The following is a 21,746-nucleotide window of genomic DNA, read 5'->3' on the forward strand; positions in this document are numbered from 1 at the left end:
TCTTTTTCCTTTTTTTTTCTAATGCTACGTTTATCCATAATTCTGGCTCGTGATCAGTCTATTCTTTCTAAAGGGGAGATAACTAGTATGTGCTTCATTAGTGGCAAGTTTCCTCTCCTCTTTTTGTTAAGAATTAATGTCATGATATTGTAAATCAACTATATTTCAATAGAAATATTTTAAAAAAGAATTATCAAACTAAAAATAAATAAAATCACCTAAAAAATTAATGTCGGGCTTCCCTGGTGGCGCAGTGGTTGAGAGTCCGCCTGCCGATGCAGGGGACACGGGTTCGTGCCCCGGTCCGGGAAGATCCCACATGCCGCGGAGCGGCTCGGCCTGTGAGCCATGGCCGCTGAGCCTGTGCGTCCAGAGCCTGTGCTCCGCAACGGGAGAGGCCACAACAGTGAGAGGCCCGCGTACCGCAAAAAAAAAAAAAAAAAAAAAATTAATGTCATATTATGAGAGTCAATGTGTATCTTAAATCTCTGTCATTTGACTTAGTTTTGTGATCCTCAAACCTCTCATTATTTTTATTTTATTTTTATTATGAACTATTGTTGAATCTTGTGATTATTACTTCATATTGTTCCTCCTCTGGGAACCTCATTAAATTTCGTCTCTGCAGTCAATATATTAAATTTTTTTTTTCTTGCGGTACGCGGGCCTCTCACTGTTGTGGCCTGTCCCGTTGCGGAGCACAGGCTCCGGACACACAGGTTCAGCGGCCATGGCCCACGGGCCCAGCCGCTCCGTGGCACGTGGGATCTTCCCGGACCGGGGCACGAACTCATGTCCCCTGCATCGGCAGGCGGACTCTCAACCACTGCGCCACCAGGGAAGCCCAATATATTAAATTTTATAAGCTCGAAACACAAGTTCTGAAACCTAATTACAGTTGACCTTTGATCGACATATGTTTGAACCTCCTGGGTCCACTTACGTAAGCAGACTTGTTTCAGTGGTAAATACTATAGTGCTACAGAATCCACAGTCGGTTGGTTGAATCTAAGGATGTGCAACTGTGGATTCAGAGGAATCCTGGATATAACGGAGGGCCAGCTATAAATTATATGTGGAGTTTTAGCTGTGCAGAGGGTCGGCACTCCATTCCCTGCATTGTTCAAGGGTCAACTGTACTAGAAACCTAATAAACAGTCATGAGCTAACATCAGGTATTATTTACTAAGGCAGAAAGCCCCAAACCATTTATTTTTATGCAAGACTAAGGCTAGAATCATTGCCTACAAGGGTGTATTAACTGAAGTCGGTAGTAGTTCCTTTATGCCTTTGTCCAGAGAACCTTAGTTCTATGATTCTAGCGTGTTCCCAGCAACTGATTTTTTTCCCTCAGACTTATCAGTTAAGAGGGTGACCACCTTATATGAACTCTAGTAATTTTTTTAAAATTTCATAAGTAAATGTAGTCAAGAGATATTTTCATTATTTCATGTCATTAATGTTTAGTCTCAAACTTTTATCTTTTTAGAGCTATCTAAAGTTTACATTATTAAAATCATGTATCATTTATTGTTGTTTATTATTTCTTTCTCCAGGTCTAAAATCCAAAAGCATTAATGATCTGGTGAAAGATATAGTAAGAGAACAATTTAAAATTTTTCAAAATGATATGCAGGAGACCATAGTGCAGCTCTTCAAGACTGTATCAACTCTCTCAGAGGACCTTGAAAACACCAGACAGATAATTCGACAAGTTAATGAAACCGTGGTTTCAGTAGCAGTCCAGCAAAAGTCTGTTTTAATGCAAGAAAATAGGCCCACTTCGACTGATATACTGGATCTAAAAAATCGCATTGTGAATGTAAGACAAGAAATGACTTTTACATGTGAGAAGCCTATTAAAGAACTAGAAGCAAAGCAGACTCATTTAGAAGGTGCTCTAGAACAGGAGCGCTCAAGGAGCATTCTGTATCATGAATCCCTCAACAAGACCCTTTCTAAAATGAAGGACATGCAGGAGCATCTTTTATCAACTGAACAAGTATCAAATCAGAAGAGTGTTCCAGCCGCTGGATCAGTTAGCAATAACGTCACTGAATACATGTCTACTCTACATGAGACTGTAAAGAAGCAGGGTTTGATGCTGCTGCGTATGTTCGATGATTTGCACACCCAAGATAGCAAGATTAACAATCTCACCCTTGCTTTGGAGATGGAGAAAGAATCTGTCAGGGAGGAATGTGAACACATGTTATCCAAATGCAGAGATGATTTTAAATTTCAAATTAAGGACACAGAAGAGAATTTACAAGTTTTAAACCAAACATTGGTTGAGGTTCTCTTTCCAATGGACACTAAGATGGATAAAATGAATGAGCAACTAAATGATCTGACTTACGATATGGAGATTCTTCAACCCTTGCTCGAGCAGGGAGCATCCTTTAGAGAGACAATGACGTATGAGCAACCAAAAGAAGTAGTAGCTACAAAGAAAAAAGTGGAAAATCTGATGACTGCTGTTAGCAGTCTAAATTTGCTTATCAAAGAACTTACAAAAAGATACAACTTACTTAGAAATGAAGTACAGAGTCGTGGGGATTCCTTAGACAGACGTATCAATGAACATGCCTTAGAAATGGAAGACGGTCTAAATAAGACAATAACTATTATAAATAATGCCATTGACTTCATTCAAGATAACTACATGCTAAAAGAGACTTTAGATACAACAAAGTATAATCCTGAGGTCCATCACAAATGTACCCAAAATATGGAGACTATTTTGACATTCATTTCTCAGTTCCAACGTTTGAATGATTCTATTGAGATTTTGGTCAATGACAATCAGAAATATAACTTTGTTCTGCAAGTTGCCAAGGCCCTTGCAAATATTCCTAAAGATGAAAAACTAAGTCTGTCCAACTTTCAAAAGATTTCTCAAATGATCAATGAAACCAGTTCCCAAGTGATAAAATACCAGCAAATTATGAGTCATTTGGAGGAAAAAATACTCTCAGCCACAAACATTTCCAAAAATTTTGAAACTCGGTTGCAAGGCGTTGAGTCTAAAGTGACCAAGACGCTCATACCTTATTATGTTTCACTAAAAAAAGGCTTTGTGGCTACAAATGAGAGAGACCAGGCTCTACAACTGCAGGTACTAAATTCCAGATTTAAAGCACTGGAAGCAAAATCCATTCATCTTTCCATTAATTTCTCTTTACTTAACAAGACTCTCTATGAAGCTTTAACAATATGTCATGATGCTTCTACAAGTATATCAGAACTGAATGCTACCATACCCAAGATAAAAGGTTCCATACCAGATACTCAGCTTCTTCAGAAAGGTCTGACAGAATTTGTGGAATCAGTGATTGAAATAAAAACTCAAATTGCCCTATCTAATTTAACTCGGTATATAAATCAATCATTGTCTGGTAGTCTTGCAAACATTGTCAAGTCACAGAAGCAAATAAAACCATTGCTGAAGAAACCCAATACACTTAAGAAACCAACAGTGAATCTGACCACTGTCCTGATGGGCCGGACCCAAAGAAACACAGACAACATTCTACTTCCTGGTAAGCTATTGTTAAAAATTAACTTTTAATCTCTTTTCCTATTTAAGTGGTATTTAGTAGGTCTATATGGTTTAGCAAGACCATAAGATATAAAGAACACTTACTTAAACTTGAGTAAATAGTTAAGAAATTCAAAGATCCCTGATATATTATTTGAAGCTGATTTTATCCTATATAAAGCAGGCATCAATACAAAACAACTGTTTATAGTGTAAATATTTTTCTACATATTTCTTAACTTTTTTTCTGACAAGACCCCTATAAAACAATCAAGTTTGCCCTTGTAGAACATTTTTCTTTACATGTGTAATTAAAGGAAGCTATTAGACAATGAGCTCCCTGATGAGTAAGACCAGATTGTATCCTATTCATTTTGGTGTTACCTGACAAAGTGTCAGTATGCAACAGGAACTCAGTGAATATCTGTTGAATGACTGTCTGTCTGTACAGTGAGCAGGTATTTAGTTTGGGCAGATCACAGAAGGCCTTGAATGACAAGCTAAGTGTCTTAGTCCCTTTGGGCTGCTTTAACAAAATGCCACGGACTGGGTAGCTTAGAAACAACAGAAATTTATTTCTTGACGTTTTAGAGACTGGAAAGTCCAAAATCAGGGCCCTCTTTCTGGTTCACTTGGTTCCAGTAATTGCATGCTGTGTCCTCACATGGCAGAAGGGGTGAGGGAGCTCTGGGAACACTAATCCCATTCATGAGGGCTCCATCCTTATCTCCTAAGCACCTCCAAAGGCCCCACCTCCTAATATCAGCAACTGTGGAAGTTACGATATGAACATATAAATTTTGGGGAGATACATTCAAGGCATGTAGACATGATTTTGTAAAGAACGGTCTTTGAAAATTTCAAGCAGAGCATTGGGTATGGTGAGAACTGTGTCTCAGAAGCACGAAGCTAGGAGTAGCGTGTAGCATGACTACAAAGAAGAAATCAGAGATACCAGTTAGGACACTATTGGCAAGATCAGTGAAAGCCAGATCTTAGGAAGAGGTAGTTGCATCAGAGGAGATGAGTATGAATAGTGTCATGAAAGTAACATCAACAGAAACAGAAAGATTGTGGGAAAATTAATGGTCTAAGGAACAACAAATCATGATTCCGGTCCTAGTTATTTCCGTATGTTTCTGTGTAGCCTTGAGTAATTCCCCTCTCTGGGTCTCGGCTTCTTCCTTTTATGAGATGGGATTGCAGTAGGTATTTTTCTGAGCTCATTAGTAGAAATATGTTGCAGACTGCATTGCTGTAAAAAAGACATGAGCTTTTCACAGCCTGAATACACAGCACTTGGGGAGGGGAGAGATCTAGAATATTCTGCGGTTTTGCATTTGGGAAATGAGAGGGTCGAAGTACCATTGACAGATGTTGTAAACACCAGAGAAGCACACATTTGGGAAGAAAGAGGAATTTAGTGTAGTGCATATAAACTACTTAATAGTCTCTCTGTATGAAAGAAGTGTTTTATTAAGATGTCTGGCATATGAGTAATATTAAATAATCTTTCCACAATGAAAAGAATAGCTACGGACTCTTATTAAAAGAAATACAGTGAACCTCTCATATGAGTCTGCTGTTAAAGTATACACTCATTTAGATGAATTTTGAATTTTATTGCTTTTTCATTACAGAAGGGTAATCATTATCCTAGCTTAACATGACCCTTCATGTTTAATCTCTGAATGTTCAGAGAATATGAAAAATCACAGAATAATACAAAGTTGAGTTGTCTCTTGACTATTTAAGCTATTGTATTTATTTATGACTCCTTCCAAATTAATCTGACCCAGGAGGACTAATCTTACCATGTGGGATCACAGAACAAATTATTTAGGCTTACATGTTTCCAAGAGAAAAGTAGTATTTCAGTACAAGATGTTCTTACAATAATCATTTTAGGAAAAATATTGAGCTGCTCTTTCTCCAAACTACTTTAATCCTTGGTTCTCTTGTGGACACTGCAAATGAGTTTCAGTTAAACTCTGCAGGATATGTGATCATACACCAGGCAAACTGGGTCATTCTTTTTTCCTTAAACCAAAAAATACCCGTATCTCTACAGTAAGTATAAATTTAAATAGCTTCAAAATTAATTGAGTTAAGAGACTCAGTAGAACATAAGAACTAATAAACTTTCAGAGTATAAAGAATGCATGTTAGGAGCTTATAAAAATTGCATTGAGACATTTATATCAAGTTGACTCAATATTGGGCTTAATGGGCTAATAATTAACTTAGTACTGATTCTCTTTTTAATGATGCCTTGATATAATTGTTTCTTGTTCCTTTATTTACTGTAAGTAGAATTTTTCTAGGCCTCAAGTTAATAATTAATTAAAAGTTCTTTATTTTATCTTTGTAAAGATAACCCATAATGATGTCAGGGCAATAAAGGTATATTGGCCTAATTTCATGTGTGGGGCAGATATTCACCGTACCGCAGGATCAGCAACAAAAATGTGTGAGGCCCTTTCAAGTGGATGCGTAGATATGCGTGCTCATTAAGCCGGCTCTGCTTCTATGGGTCGTAAAACTGATGGTATTCATCGAACAGCTGAGCAGGTCAAGTCTATGCAAGATAATGAAACCAGTGGACTCAGGCTAAATTCTCCTCTAAGAATAAACCAATTGCAAAATAAACTACTTCCTTGGATACCAACTGTGAGACACACTGAGATACTAGTTAAATTTGGCTGTGTTTCCTTTGGCCTTTGCTATGATACTGTAAATACTGTCTAGCCACATTACTCCCCTACCTAACACCAGAAGGTAATTTATCACGATTTTACAAATCTCACAATAATATTATTCAGATTATAGCCACTATCATTTGCAGAATAAATGCAGTTTGTAGAAAGAAAAACCACAGAAACATAGTTTTTAAAACTTAATCTTTTTTTTTCTTTTTTTAAATTGAAGTATAGTCGATTTATAATATAGTGTTAGTTTCAGGTGTACAGCACAGTGATGCAGTTATACGGTTATACATATATGTTCTTTTTAAGATTCTTTTCCCTTCTGGTTATTACAAAATGTTGAGTAGAGTTCCCTGTGCTATACAGTAGGTCCTTGTTTTTTGTCTGGATTTTTTGTTTGTTTGTTTTTTTAAGATGTTGGGGGCAGGAGTTTATTAATTTATTTAGTTATTTTTGCTGTGTTGGGTCTTCGTTTCTGTGCGAGGGCTTTCTCTAGTTGTGGCAAGCGGGGGCCACTCTTCATCGCGGTGCGCGGGCCTCTCACTATCGTGGCCTCTCTTGTTGCAGAGCACAGGCTTCAGACACGCAGGCTCAGTAGTTGTGGCTCACGGGCCCAGTTGCTCCACGGCATGTGGGATCCTCCCAGACCAGGGCTCGAACCTGTGTCCCCTGCATTAGCGGGCAGATTCTCAACCACTGCGCCACCAGAGAAGCCCTGTTTGTCTGTTTTATATAGAGTAGTGTGTATATGTTAATCCCAACCTCCTCATTTATCCCTCCTCCCTCCCCCTTTCCCCTTTGGTAACCATAAGTTTGTTTTCTATGTCTGTGACTCTCTTTCTGTTTAATCTTAATTTTAATAACTGATAACCTCCTTTGAAGCCTAATAATAGTAATACTATAATGATGTAATATTGGACACCATGTATTAACACTGACTACATCCCAGGCACTGTACAAATTATACTACATATGTTCTTTCATTTAATACCTATGAGGTAGCTATCATTATTCTTATTTTGAAGGTGAGTAAACTAACCCTCAGAGAGATGAACTAAGGGATCCTGCCTAAGGTCATGCAACTAGTAAGTGATGGAGCCTGACTCCTGGTCTGTTGGACTCAGGGCTCCGCTCAACTACTGTACTGAAGTAGATTGTGAAGTCTATTCACCTGCCTTTCTCTTCCTTCTGCTTGTGTTTGACGAATCATATCTATCTCAGAGTCTGGCCATATCTGAATATTCCGTATGGCCAGAGTTGATATTCCCAGGGAGTTTGCTTTCTTGAGGACCCAAATATTACCACTTGTTTCTGCGTTGACCAGAAGGAAGTGAAAAGGCTACTTTTCAGTTTAGCTTTTCTGTGTTAATGGCCAGTGGGCAGTTGTCATTGAAAGTTGGCATCAGTTGTTCACCACATCTTCTCTGAGCTGATGCAGTGGGAGGTAACATTCAGAGTTCTCTTCCATATCACTTTCTCCTGAGCCATTCCCACATCCAGTTATGCTAATTATGATTCCTCTCAGGCCAATTCTGATAAACTGTTCTGGTTGAATCCCTAAATATTTGACTTGTTTCTAAACAAAAGTCCAGTAGACACCAAGAGGATTTTATTTCCTCTTTGAAGATTTGTTTGTGAAGCAATTGGCAGATTTGTCCCCGCGGAGCAGGTCGGGCTGCTTGCCTTGCAAGAGGAGCTGAATCCTGAATTGAATTGTTGTAACAATGTCAGCAGCATGGCTGACGATGCTCCTTCTGCTCGTGAGACCATCGGCTTTTTATTTTAACCGTTCCTCCAGTATTTACCAAGTATATTTAACTCTCCTTAATAAACCTTTTATTCATCACTGTCACTTTAACTACTCTTCTTAAGAAAGACTACGTTCTGTAACAGATTTGGCAGTATACCAAATACAACTTTTTAAATTATCATTTCTGTGAATAGAAGCAATTTAAAAGAAAAAATAAGAACCTAGTGAATATTTTACTGTCTTACATCACTTTAAAACCATTTCTAAATTTTGTGACACAGCACAGAGGCAGTTGTGATGACTAAGAAGCACTGAACTTGGAATCAAGAAAACAAAGTTTAAGTCCTGCCTAGCAATGTGTTTATTTGTAAAAGTCATTTATTTTTCTAAAACTTACTTTCCTCATTTATAAAATTAGAATAACATATCTACCTTACAAAGTTTGAGAATCAAGGAAATCAACTTTCATACAGTGTATTATTGAGGTAGTTAGGACTATATGATACAATTTTCTCAGCTATATTCGATGTTTATATTTTATTTTCTCTAAAATTTTCACTTAATATTTGATATGTAATTATTTCCACGTAGCAACGTAATTTAAATGCTCATCGTATTCCATTGTTCCATCTTTAATTTACGTCACTGTGTTTTAAACTCAGCATATGTTGATAAATGAGCTTATGCTTACCACATAATAAATCAAAAAGAACAGGATTAAAAATATAAAGGCTTAAATGTATAAAAATGCATGGGTACTGACAAGCACTAAAAAATATCCACAAAAGTGTTAACAAGAGTTTTTTCCAAGGTATTTCAACTCTTTATATGCTTTTCCATATCAAAAAAATAAACATTCTCACATATACCTCAGGATAAGTTGACTTCTATACAAAATATTGAATATAAGCTAATTAAATTTTGAAGGATAGCTACTTGAATTGAGTTTACGATGTGTTCTGTAAGGTATCCAAAACGACACACAAGCTTGCTATGCTAGAGCATTCATGGGACTCAGCATTTAGTTATACACACAGCTAAGGATTATTTTAGTGAAATAATAGATGAGAGGATCAGCAAGGGGGAAGGACCCAGGCGGAGTCTGGAGAAATCCATGCATAGGCTTTCTTATGCTCTCTCCCTCCCATGAGGGGGTGTACTTCTATGTGTTCTGTTTTCCAGTCACCAAAAAATGCAGTCACATGTGTGCAATTTTTCTGCCCAGAGAAGACCATCAGATATTAAGCTCTCAAAGGTTTTATTGGGGCTCACACTGCTATAACAATGTACCATAGATAAAGTGGCTTATAGTCAAGAGAAATTCACTTCTCACAGTTTTGAGATCAGGCCGGCATGGTCAGGTTCTGATGAGAGCCCTCTTCTGGATTGCAGACTGTCAACTTCTTGTTTTATTCTCACATGGCAGAAAGGGAAGGAGTGAGAGAGTTCTCTGGGGTCCCTTTTAAAAGGGCACTAATCCTATTCGTGAAGGCACCACCCTAAATACCTAAATGACCTAAATACCTCCCACAGGCCCCACCTCCTAGTACCATCACCTGGGGAGTTAGGAATTCCACCTATGAGTTTTGGGGGGACACAAACATTCACTCCATAATAGGGCTGGTCACATAGGTACCCTCTATTGAGTGCATACCAAAACTCCATACTCTAAAAGGAAAGTAGACGTTCAGCATAAACCATATAGCTTGTCTGAAGAGTCAGGGCACTGCAAAAGACACTTTTTAAATAGTTAGAGAATAGAGGCAAGGCAAGTTCCCAGGCATAGATCAAGGGAAAATCCTTGCAAGTCAGCCTTTCTAAAGGCAGCAGTCTCAGGCCTGTTATATTGACTCTTTTCTGCTCATGATATTAAAGATATTCTTTGTGTCAGAGTTGGTTAGCAAACCTGTCTTCTGGGGACAGCCTCCCCAGTTTGTGTCAATAAAACATATCAGTATTGAAAAGAATATTAAATGAACTAGTTTTTGTTCATTGTTCCCTGGGAGAAGAAAAGACTCCCCTAGTTTTCCAGAGGATGCCCCTTTGTATGGAAGGCTGACAGTTGAAGAGAGGATGCTGACAAAATTAACAATCCTTTCCTGCTTCATGTTTTGCAATAAAGTGACCATGGTACCTAAGGTGAACAGTCAGAAACTCATGCACTTGACACTCACATCTGAACCAAAATTTATGACCCATGGTCTGACAATAAAAAGGAAATGGGACAGGATACCAGGTTCCATTTACATAGTCACTGCATATGCTGGGATTCGTTTTCTAACAAGAATCACAGGAGCTATTTCTCAACAATAGACTGTTTCTTTGACACCAAAGTTTTGACACCAAATTTGATTATTAACTGGTCTGTAATTAAATACACTGAATAGATGTCTTTCCACCAGTCCCTGACAACACTATAAGTTCCAAATTGCACATGATAGTATTATTTTGTGCTGTATTGATTATCAAACATGAAAAAGAAGGTGCTGGGATTATTAAATCACAGATTGTGACCATGTGGCACAGCAGTCTGAGTGGACATGATACTCGCACCTTGACAAAAAAATTGCAGCATAAAAAAATAGCTCTGCCGTATATTAACTGCGTATGAAATTTGAAAAACATACCCTAAAAGTTGTAATTGCCAGTTTTACTATACACAGCCTCAAAGTGGATCTGAATGGAAATAATAAGTATTTTATTATAAATTTAATTTGAATTATTCAAAGCTGTTTATTTTGAATATCATTGTTTTAGGGGAAAATATCACATGGCACTTTGTTGATACTATGGATTAATGAAAACTCAAGTCTCTTCACCTCTCGAACAAATTACCAGAAAAATTATTACACAGTGTTTGGACAGCTAAAGAAATCAGTGAAAGAAAGTTATTGTGTGTCAATGTGCCAGAGTCATATAGGAATTCAAATACACACGTGACTTTTACAAAAAAGGAAATCAATTTTTATAGTTAACAGTCCTTTAAGAACTCTTTTCTAGGCTTTATAATCCTAAGCAAGCGTTAAATTTAAAATTTTTCATGGATATTTAGATTCGAGAGGCATCAGCACAAATATTGGGCCAATAAAATCAGGTATTGTTATAGATGCTTTGGATACATCATAACATTTTAAAAAAATTCTATCTTCTTGGAGTTTACACTCTAGCAAGGATAGAGAAAAAAAACGTAAGTAAAAATGTAAATTACATAGTATGTTAAAAGGTGATAAATATTATGCATAAAAGAAAAAAAAGAGAACGGTAGAGAAGCAGAGTTTTGTGGAATGTGCTGAGTGTGTTGGGAGCCAAGTGCAGTATTATTAAATAAGATGGTGGGATAGGCTTCAACTGTGGGAAAAATAGTGAATTCTGCAGGCAACTAGGGATATAATGGAAACTTTGTTATTTTGTTGTAACAAAAGTTGACAGTGGAAGATGTACCTACAGAGTAATGTGATATTTGGTTGTTATGTTTTAAGTTTTAAAATTTTTTCCATGTGCTTTTGAACACTATGCTGTTATAAAGCTGTTTTGAACGTGAAAGAAAAGAAACATGCCACAGCATATACTAAGCACTAAATGAATGTTATAGGAGTTCATTATCATAAGAGTTTCGTGTCTTATTGAGAACTGGATGTTTGGACAAATCTCACGGAAGAGGTAGCTTTGGGCTGAGCATTTATTCAATCAACCGTTTACACACTGTGTTGAGTATAATATGTTTAAATTCATCCTATTGTTAACAATTAAACATTTTTGAGCAGGAGTATGACATCACCTCGTATGTGCATTATTACGATTTATTTTGCGTTCTTCCACAGATCAGTCAGAAAATTATTACAGCAGCCCTGGCTTGAATAGATTAAGACTTCAAATAGTGATAGAGAAAGGAACAAAATGGAAACTAGGAATGTTAGTTAAAAATGAATATATATTCAGTAGAAAACAGCTAATTGAAAATACAAACTCTTAGAATAAAGAATAACACCAAAGTTTAAATAAAGCATCAGTGATGGGAAGTTGGTCAATTCCATTAATGGAAATAGGAAGGTTAAGGAGGAAGTACAGTTGTACACAGGAAGAGAAGTTTATTCTGTGATACATGAGTTTAAAGATCTCTTATCCCTACAGAAATGTCCAGAAGTCATTTACAAATGTAGGTCTGGAACCAAAAGAGGGTTTGTAGATAAAAAGTGGAAATTATTGCACAGAAGTGATATCTGGGGGCAAAGAAGTGAATTAGGTAGCTAAAGAAAAAGAAAAGAACTGAAGACAGAAACATGGAGATTTCCTTTATTTGAAGAGAGCACGGGGGTTGGGGGAGGAGTAATCAGAACCATCAGAACAAGGAAAGTGCGTGATTCTCTGAACTCAAGTCTTTAAGAAAAAGAAAAAGACAAGAAGACATAGTGATGTAGGAGACCTGTGCAAACAAAATAATAGAAGTAAAAATATTGGGGAGAGGTTTGATTTTTATGGTATAATTTACATAGAGTTCAAGTCACTGTTTTTGATGTGCAGTCTATGAATTCTGACAGATGTGTAGTCATGCAATCACCACAACAATGAAGATGAAGTACAGTTCTATCACCCCCCAAAATTCTCTTATGTAACTTTGTAGTCAAACCCTACCTCCACTCCCAGCCACTGGCAACCAGTGATCTGTTTTCTTCCCTTACATTTTCAAAGTGTATTAAATCATACACTGTGTGTAAGCTTTTGAGTCTGGGTTCTTTCACTTAGTATAGTATGTTTGAGATCCATCCATGTTGTTGCATGTATTCCTCTTCATTACCAAGTAGTAGTCCATTGTGTATGGCTGTACTACAGTTTGTTTACACATTTAGTAGTTGACGGATATGTTGGCTGTTTTCAGTTTGAGGTGATTCTGAATAAAGCTGCTATAAACATTCACATAAAGGCTTTTGTGTACACATATGTTTTCATTTCTCTTGAGCTAATATGTACCAGTAGCATAGCTTGGTTGTAAGATAAGTACAGTTTTAACTTTATAAGGACAGGCCAATCACTTGCTATTTCCATGAGTAATGTATGAGAATTCTAATTGCTCCACAACCTTGTCAGCACTTGGCACTGTCAATGTTGTTTATTTTACCATTTTACTAAGTGTATTACTGTATCTAATTGTGATTTTATTTTGCATTTTCCTAATGACTAACGTTGTTGAGCATATTTCAATATATTTGCTGTTTTAATACTTCTTTTGATTGAAGATTATGAGAAAAAGGTAAAACAGATGATAATATCAAATAAAAAACATTAAATTTTTTGGGTCATGGCTTAAGATAAATGAAAATAGTTTAATGACAAGGGTTATAATAAATCATCTGGGACAGGGCTACTTCATTTGGTAAAGATTGCTGATATGATTAAATGAGCTTTAAATTATATTTGAAAGGTTGAGAAAAAAGATCCCAGAAACAATATCAAGAAAAACAGATGCGATTTAAAAAGAAGAACAAAAATTAAAACTGACAATTGAAGGAAAAGTAGTAAAGATGGTTGGAAACAATATTGCCATCTGTCTATACACCAATGAACAGAATATGAGTGATTAGAGCAATGAATCTGAAAATGTAATATAAACAACTGTTCACATTTCTAGAAGTTGTTGAAAAGGGACATGAAGTATTTTTAGAGCAATGGAAGGATAGGTATTATTTGATAGGTATAATTTTGATAAATGATGCAACAGAATAGCATTGAAAATTAATGCATCCATCGGTATGAGGGTGAAAACATGTTAGAGAGCATTGGCATCAGGATGAAAGATAAAGAAAAGTTCTAATGTTGTGTGGATACAGTATCTAGAGCAGATACTGGTGGATTTGTATAATGTTTTCCTGTGTATGACAAAACTCACCCAGAGGCAGTGATAGGTCTCCTCACTAACCTGTTTCAAACTCCATTTCTGCCCTAAGCAGACATCAGAGTTATCTGCTCTCTATAACGTTACTGTTTAAATGAAGAAATAAAAAAATAAAATACTGATGCTAAAATAGAACTAAGCTTTACAAATTTAAAAATAATTTAAATAAGTAATTAAGAAAAGTAAAACATTATGTTATGTAAAACATATTATATATGACATGTTAGGGGTACTATAAATAAAAATAGAAGACATCAATATAAAGTGGCCTTTCATTTTATTCATTGAATACCTATTGAGTAAGTGCTGAATGAGCGCCAAGAAAGGTTGAGTGGACAGAGTGGTAAATTCAACACAATCCCTCTTCTCACGGAGTTCAGACATTAAGCAAGTAATTAAAATAAAGAATGGTAAATACTGGCAAAGACAGTGCATTGAAAATGTAAGGCGCTCTTCAGTCAGTTCAAATTTAACATGAATATTTATGAAATATGGAAGTAGGATTAATAGAAAAGTGTAACTTGAGCACATATTAGGGCACAGAAAGCAAAGATCAGAACAAATTGAGACTTATGAAACATTCCAAGACAGTGGTAAAAGAATTTTAGTCATGTTCAGAGCAGGGAAATGAATATTAAAAGATTAGTTATGCTCTTTGCACAAGACAGTAGAATGTTGAGTTGGCAGAACTTAACTAATTGTACGATCTCCAACAAAGAAAATAAACGGACTGGAAGGAGTTTAAGAGGTTATGGAAGCCCAAGGTAGAAGTTGTGGAAAGTCTGCTTGAAATAATTCTATGTCTCTAGAAAAACATGCCAGTGACATCATAGCATCGAACTCTGCATGATGTTTTAGAACATGTGGTGAAGGGATAAGAGTATTAGATTAAGGATGAGGTCATCTACTCCATCTTCCATTAATTTGTTTATTCATCTTTAAAAAGACAATTTAGTACTTCTATATGTCAGGCACTGTGCTAGTCATTAGTGACACAAAGTTTAAGAAATGAGGACCTGAGCCCTCACCTCACAAAAGCCCACACTCATTGGAAGTAAGGACAAGTGAGCAATTACAGTAGGGTATGATAAATTCAACAGAACTTCAGAGCATCAGACAACAAAGAAGAGAATTCATACAATTAATTCTATCAAAAGGGATGAGGAAAGATGTCAAAAAGAAAATGATGCTTTATTGGAGTCTGATTTTTTACTGTTAATTCAAGAAGAAATTGCCTATTGAGCACAAATATGTACAGGAACTTATTATAAAGGTAGCTAACCATTTTTAAAGTATTGTAGTAATAAAGTAAAAAAATATGAGTCAGATGATATACAAAAGTAGATTTGTAGCTGGTTGCATAATGAAATACAAATAGTTTCAAAGGACAAATCAGTGCCAACCAATCTTTGGTTGTATGTTATAAGGCTCTGTACTTGACACTGATCCATTAAATATTTTTCTCAAAATGGGAATATAGTCAATATTTTATCATAACTTTAAATGGAGTATAGTTTGTTAAAATATTACACCATTATATTGTACACCTGAAACTAATAACATAACACTGTAAATCAACTACACTTCAAAAAAATTTTTTTAATTCTAATTATACAGGCATGCAGTTTGGTCACATTTTATATGAATTAGAATTATTAAATATGAGGTAGAATTATTTAAAATATTTATAGATCTGACTCTTGAGACAAATGTTAAAACAAATAACCCTAAATTTAAAAATCATCAGTGACCATGATTTGAAATGAGTGAATTGCAAACTGTTTACACTATTTCCACAAGGTGGAGCCACAGTGGTAACTGTGGCCAGTAATGTATTCTTCCAACCTTTCCTCTCCACGTAATTATGAATTATGTTTATAACCGTATTCACAATTTGAGGCTTCCTAAATAACTGAAATTATTCTATACCTAATAAGTGAACTGAAACTTGCCGTCTTCAGCAAATCAAACATATTGGGGATTTACCCCACTCTTTTACTGCTGTCTAATATTCCTGGATGAAAAGATACTATAAATTCATTTAATAAGTCCCTCATCAATGGTCATGTAGGTGTCCTACAATTTTTCACTAGTGCAAGTAATATCATAAAGAACTTTCTTGAATAATTATCTTTGTATACATATGCAAGGGTATCTGGAATATATATTCTGGCCAGGAGAAATTTCTGACTCCAAAGCAAAAGAACCTTTTTAATTCTGTCAAATATGGTCAAAGTGTCCTCCTATTCGAAGGTTCCAACAATATAAGCTCTAACCAACATTGTATGAGAATGCCCATTTTCCTTCATATTGCATGATTATTTTGTTTTTAAATGTTGCCACCTGATAAAATGTTGGTGGTGTTAATTTGTTATTCCTTAATTAGTAGTGAGGTTGAATAAACTTTGAAAATTTTAATGAGCTTTTGTAGTTTTTGTTCAATGATTTGCCAGTTCATATTACTTGCCCACTTTTCACTATTTTTACAGGTTTACATACTTTTTCTTTGGGATTAGTCAGAAGTTTTCATTTGCTATAATTAGTCATTACATTGTTGTAGCTGTTAAAAAAAATAGTTTCTCTTAATCTGGCACTTTGAAATTCAAATATGGGTGGTTTTCACTGCAAATGAGTTTTAATTCTTAGGTGGTCAAATGTCAGGATTTTTCTTTTATGGCCTCTGGGTTTTGTTTATTTTGTTTGTGTTGAAAGAGCTTTCCAAAATTTTAAAGCTCAACAAAGATATTCCTTTTATTTGATTGTAATGCAATCATATATGTTTTTTTCACAGTTAGTATTTTTACACACATGGAATTTATATTTCTATGGATATCCAATTAGCTTAGCACCATTTATTGAATAGACTTTTTTTTTCTCCAATGATTTGAAATATTACTTTTGTCATGTACTGGTTCCAAATATACATGATTGTGTGTCCAGATAGTCTGTCTGTTCTACAGTTGACCAAAATCTTAATATTTACCACACATAAATGCAGTGAATCACAGAATTAGTCCCACTTCCAAAAAGCAGGAAAGGGCTTCAGAAGAAGCCGCTCAGGTAGTTCAGAGATTTGCACGAAGTCCCATGATTACATTGGTGGGTGTCCTGGGCCTGGGAATGCATTTTCCTTAATTCTAATTCTGCTGCAAACTATGATTGGAGATCAACAGGAAAACAGGTCACTTTTACCCTCTTTTATCTTGATTCTTTTTCAGTAACAGAGGAGTATTCAGACTGTAGTAGATCTCCATGCCAGAATGGGGGCACATGTATAAATGGAAGAACTAGCTTTATCTGTGCTTGCCGACATCCTTTTACTGGTGACAACTGTACTGTCAAGGTGGTGGAAGAAAATGCTTTAGCTCCAGGTAAGAAAGTACACGCATCCTTGGATTTGCTCAAGGTCATAAAAACATTTTTTGAACTGTTTACGAATGAATGTTTAGACCTGCTTAATCTGGACTCACTTGAGGATTAATTCCTTTTACTTCTCAAATTAAGTGGATAACATACATGATTTTGTCAGGTAAATTCATTGATATACACAAGTTGAAATTGTCAATATTGGTATAATAGAGGCAGTTTAGTGAAAATCCCCCCCCCACTTATTTTTTTCCTAGTGCATCTTAAAAGAAAATACATATATATATATATATATATATGTCGAACTAGTATAAACTTCTTCTCCTCAAACAAGTTGTTAAAGAATACATCTTTGATTCATATCAGATCTGATCCTTTAAATGAAGCCATAATAAGTGAATAGCAGTATGTCTTCTATGAAGGTCAAGTTCATAGTGTCATTTTGACTGGCTAAGGGCTGTTAGAACATGCTCAGATGTATTGAGTAGAACAAGATGCCTTTTTGCCCATTTACTTTCGTAAGTAAGTATTGGTTGCTATAGATTTACTTCCAGAGCGTACTATTTCTGATTTTTATACAAGAAAATGTGTGCAGGGCTTAAAATATATTCTCTTTAAAATGACAGCAAAAAATATGTTGCAGATCAGGCTTTTCTTAATAGTGTGCTGCATAATAAAGAGTAAATTTTTTAGTCTGTTTTTAAATCTCAGCCTTTGTAAGTACATTTGGCATTAACTACATAGAAGATTGCTTTTGTCTACTTCTCGATAGTGCATACAATTTCATTGGGTTTCTGTTTTAGCCTCTAGAAACTGTTTGACAAGGTGCTGGAAAAATTGTTTCTGCATCATATCAGCTTTAATTCCTGCAAGAGGCTTTAAAACATTCTGACATACCATAATAATCAGAGTGCTTTGAATTCCTTCATCTCTGGAGAGATCAAAGCAACATGCAAATTAATCTCTGAGGCATTTCTATGAGGAAGGTATTGAGTGTTACTACCACCATTCTATCCTGATCTAAACGGAGAAACAGTCTCAGAGAGGCTAAGCAATTTTGGGTAGTTCAGGCAAGAAAAGGGGCAAACACCCAGACACATATGCCCTTGTTAAGTCTGATGAATGACCTTTTTTCTTCTACTAACGCTTTTTGTAACCGAGATAAAATGATAAAGATATAAACAGAACAAGATCAAAACATGAAAATTAACTCTTTCCATTTTTTTCCGCTAACAGATTTTTCAAAAGGATCTTACAGATATGCACCGATGGTGGCATTTTTTGCATCTCATACATATGGAATGACTACACCTGGTCCTATCTTATTTAATAACTTGGATGTCAACTATGGAGCCTCATATACTCCAAGAACTGGAAAATTCAGAATCCCCTATCTTGGGGTGTATGTTTTTAAGTATACCATTGAGTCATTTAGTGCTCATATCTCTGGATTTTTAGTGGTTGATGGAGTAGACAAGCTTGCATTTGAGTCTGAAAGTATTAACGGTGAGATATGCTGTGATAGGGTTTTGACTGGGGATGCCTTATTAGAATTAAATTATGGGCAGGAAGTGTGGTTGCACCTTGTAAAAGGAACAATTCCAGCCAAATATCCCCCTGCTACTACATTTAGTGGTTACTTATTATACCGTACATAAATTAGTGTGAAAGACAGACTGTCACCTTTACTGAGAAGCAGCCAGTGTTTTTATTTATCTTTGCATGCACATTTGCTCTGTTTTTGGTTTTTCCACATGAATGAAAACCAACTTCTTTTTAAAATCTGAGTAAGGCTGCAAGTTTGTTTATTTCATAAATTATTTGAATATCTTTTGGACAACCTGTATATGGAGTTCTTGCTCCTAAGGAGATTTAGAGGCATGGAAAACAAAGTGCATTTGTTAGCATAACCATTCCTATTTTTGTCTTTTCATGTTAAGGCATTTCAGTGTAAAAGAAATATTATAAAATGACAGTCACTCAATATTGCCAGACACAGTAGTCTTTCCAATAGAACATTTAACTTTGTTATTCTCTGTGTACATAAATATATAACATATGTTTCTTAAATTCACAAATTCAAATAAAGTACTCAAAGACCAAGAAGTTTCTTTTAACTTTGATTTTTATTCTTTCCTGTTGAGTTGATTAATTTTACATATTAAAATTTTCATTTGTAATGAGAATTTTTAAAGCTGAATTAGAAGTTTAAAACATGCTTAACTATTGTTCCCTTCCTAAATTATATTCAATATCCTGTGATCAACCATAATGAAAAATTTGACAAAAGAATATATATATGTATTACTGAATCACTTTGTTGTACTCCAGAAACTAACACAACATTGTAAATCAACTATACTTCAATAAAATTTAAAAAAAAACTATTGTTCCCTTCCTATAATTAGAGAATAAAGTAGTACTTGACACATTTGAACACTTATACCCAAGTCTAAAAATACAGAAGTGGACATTTTACCTGCCTCCATCATACAATATCTACAGGGGAAAAAAATAACACTTTTCTCTAATGAGTATCCTGTGGTAACACATGCAGACCTGCCTTATTCTTGTAACAGGTGCATATATGCCATGGTGATACTACAATTTATGGATTTATGGGATGCTCCCTCTGCTTTGGTTTTCTTCTAAGCAACTTATACTGATTCCTTACAAAAGCTTTTATAAGGTTTTATAAGCTTTTATAAGGTTTTATAAGCTTTTATTATCATCATTTTTATGGTTGAACCGCAACTGACTAAGGAATGGACCAAACTTCACAAGTAGGAAGGACTGAGGCAGTATTTAGAATCAGCCATTCTTCTCCAGCACCCACATCCATCCTTTCTGTATGTTACCTCCTAAGATGTACCATAATTGATTTAATAATCTCTTATGAAGGCCATTTGCATTATCTCCAATGTTTCATTATAACAATGTTATTGTAGTGAACACCCTTAAACATATATTCCCTATGTATTTAACAAGATAGTTTTGAACAAGAGATTCCTATAAGTTATCCTAAAAATAATAAGTAAGAAGTTTTTGGTATGGCAAACATTTTTCATGAATTAATTACTCTAATGCTTACTATAATCCTATGTATAACATACTAACCGTGTGAGATATGTATCATGTATTATTCTCCTTATACTTATGAGGAACAGAGGCAGGAAGAAGGTAATTTTCCCAATAGTTCAGCAAATTGTGAGAATTTCAGGAACAAAGGATAAGCATATATTTTTATTTTCTAACGTACTATCAAGGTGCCCTTGAAAAGATTTGTACCACTCCATAGGCCCAGTTTGCTCATGTTTAAAGAGTACTCATTACCCCCAACACATACTCATCAAAACTCAAAATTTTTAAAAATATCGCCAATCTCGAAAGTGAAAATATTATCTCCTCATGGCAGAAACTTAAAAATTTTTCAAATTTGCTGAAACTTGAAAGCATATGTTCAGACAAAGAGTTGTACACAAATGTTCAGTGTAACTTTATTCATAATAGCCAAAAACTAGGTTCCACCCACACGTCCAGCAATAGATGAATAGTTAAGCAAACTCTGGCATACCCATACAGCAGAGGACTGCCAATCAATAAAAAGGAATGAACACACTACAACACACATCACAGATAATCTGTAGAAGATTTCAAACTGCAGCCTAATGAACCTGGAAGAACCCTACAGGTAAGTGTGAAGTGACTATTGCCCATCAGAATGTCTCATGTTGAGCCAACATAGCTGTGCCTTCACAGCTGAGCCTCACTCAGGACACTGGGGAAGAGTGAGAGCCAGATGCTGACAAGCAAAGGCCGAATGACTGACAATTTCTGTTCTGTGTAAATGTGTCATTTTCAAAAACATTGGGAAAGTTTTGATAATTTCTTTAGTCCCTGCCTGAAATTACATCACAATCTACAAGAGAGGCAGGTGGGAGGGGCCCTCCAGGACCTGAGGAGTGGGAGAGGAGCAGAGGATGTTTGCCCCACCCACTCGAGCCCGGGAAACCTGATGAGCACCCAGGCTGGTCCCCCACCCTCTGAGACCAGAGGCAGGAGACCCGCCTGGGCCCCTTCTGTTCTGTTGAGCCTAAGCTCCACACTCCACACCCCCCAGGGCCTTTTCCAGCCCCGTGGGTGCTAAGTATAGGCCCTGCCCACCACCCAAACCCCACCCCTTCTTAGGCCTCACCCTCCACAGCAAGGCCTTCCCCCCCATTTTTTTCTTCTCCTTTTTTACTATTGTGGTTTTGTTTCACCTTCCAGTTGTTGTTTCATCTATATTTTTATTTTTATATTCTTTCTAACATAACTGTTAGTTTCCTAGTCTAATTTTATTTCTTATTGTTCTCCTTTTTTTTTTTTTTTGTCACCCCGTATGGCTTGCAGGATCTTGGTTCATGAGCCAGGGGTCAGGCTGAAGCTGCTGCGGTGGGAGCTTCAAGTCCGAACCACTGGACTAACAGAGAACCTCAGACTCCAGGAAATATC

At 35.9% G+C, this 21,746-nt stretch overlaps 1 protein-coding gene across 1 annotated transcript in view; it reads left to right on the forward strand.

Annotated features, from left to right (window-relative positions):
* The window catches only part of MMRN1 (multimerin 1), a 77,351-nt gene extending 57,754 nt beyond the window's left edge, over positions 1-19,597 (forward strand). Inside the window, exons 8-10 of the mRNA XM_060011984.1 lie at positions 1,557-3,542; positions 17,105-17,257; positions 18,489-19,597. Coding sequence (XP_059867967.1) covers positions 1,557-3,542; positions 17,105-17,257; positions 18,489-18,910 — 2,561 coding nt within the window. The 3' untranslated portion in view covers positions 18,911-19,597. The remainder of the gene's footprint in view (positions 1-1,556; positions 3,543-17,104; positions 17,258-18,488) is intronic.
* Positions 19,598-21,746: the final 2,149 nt, after the last annotated feature.

The sequence above is a fragment of the Delphinus delphis genome, chromosome 5 (genome assembly GCF_949987515.2).
Source record: "Delphinus delphis chromosome 5, mDelDel1.2, whole genome shotgun sequence".
Taxonomy (NCBI): domain Eukaryota; kingdom Metazoa; phylum Chordata; class Mammalia; order Artiodactyla; family Delphinidae; genus Delphinus; species Delphinus delphis.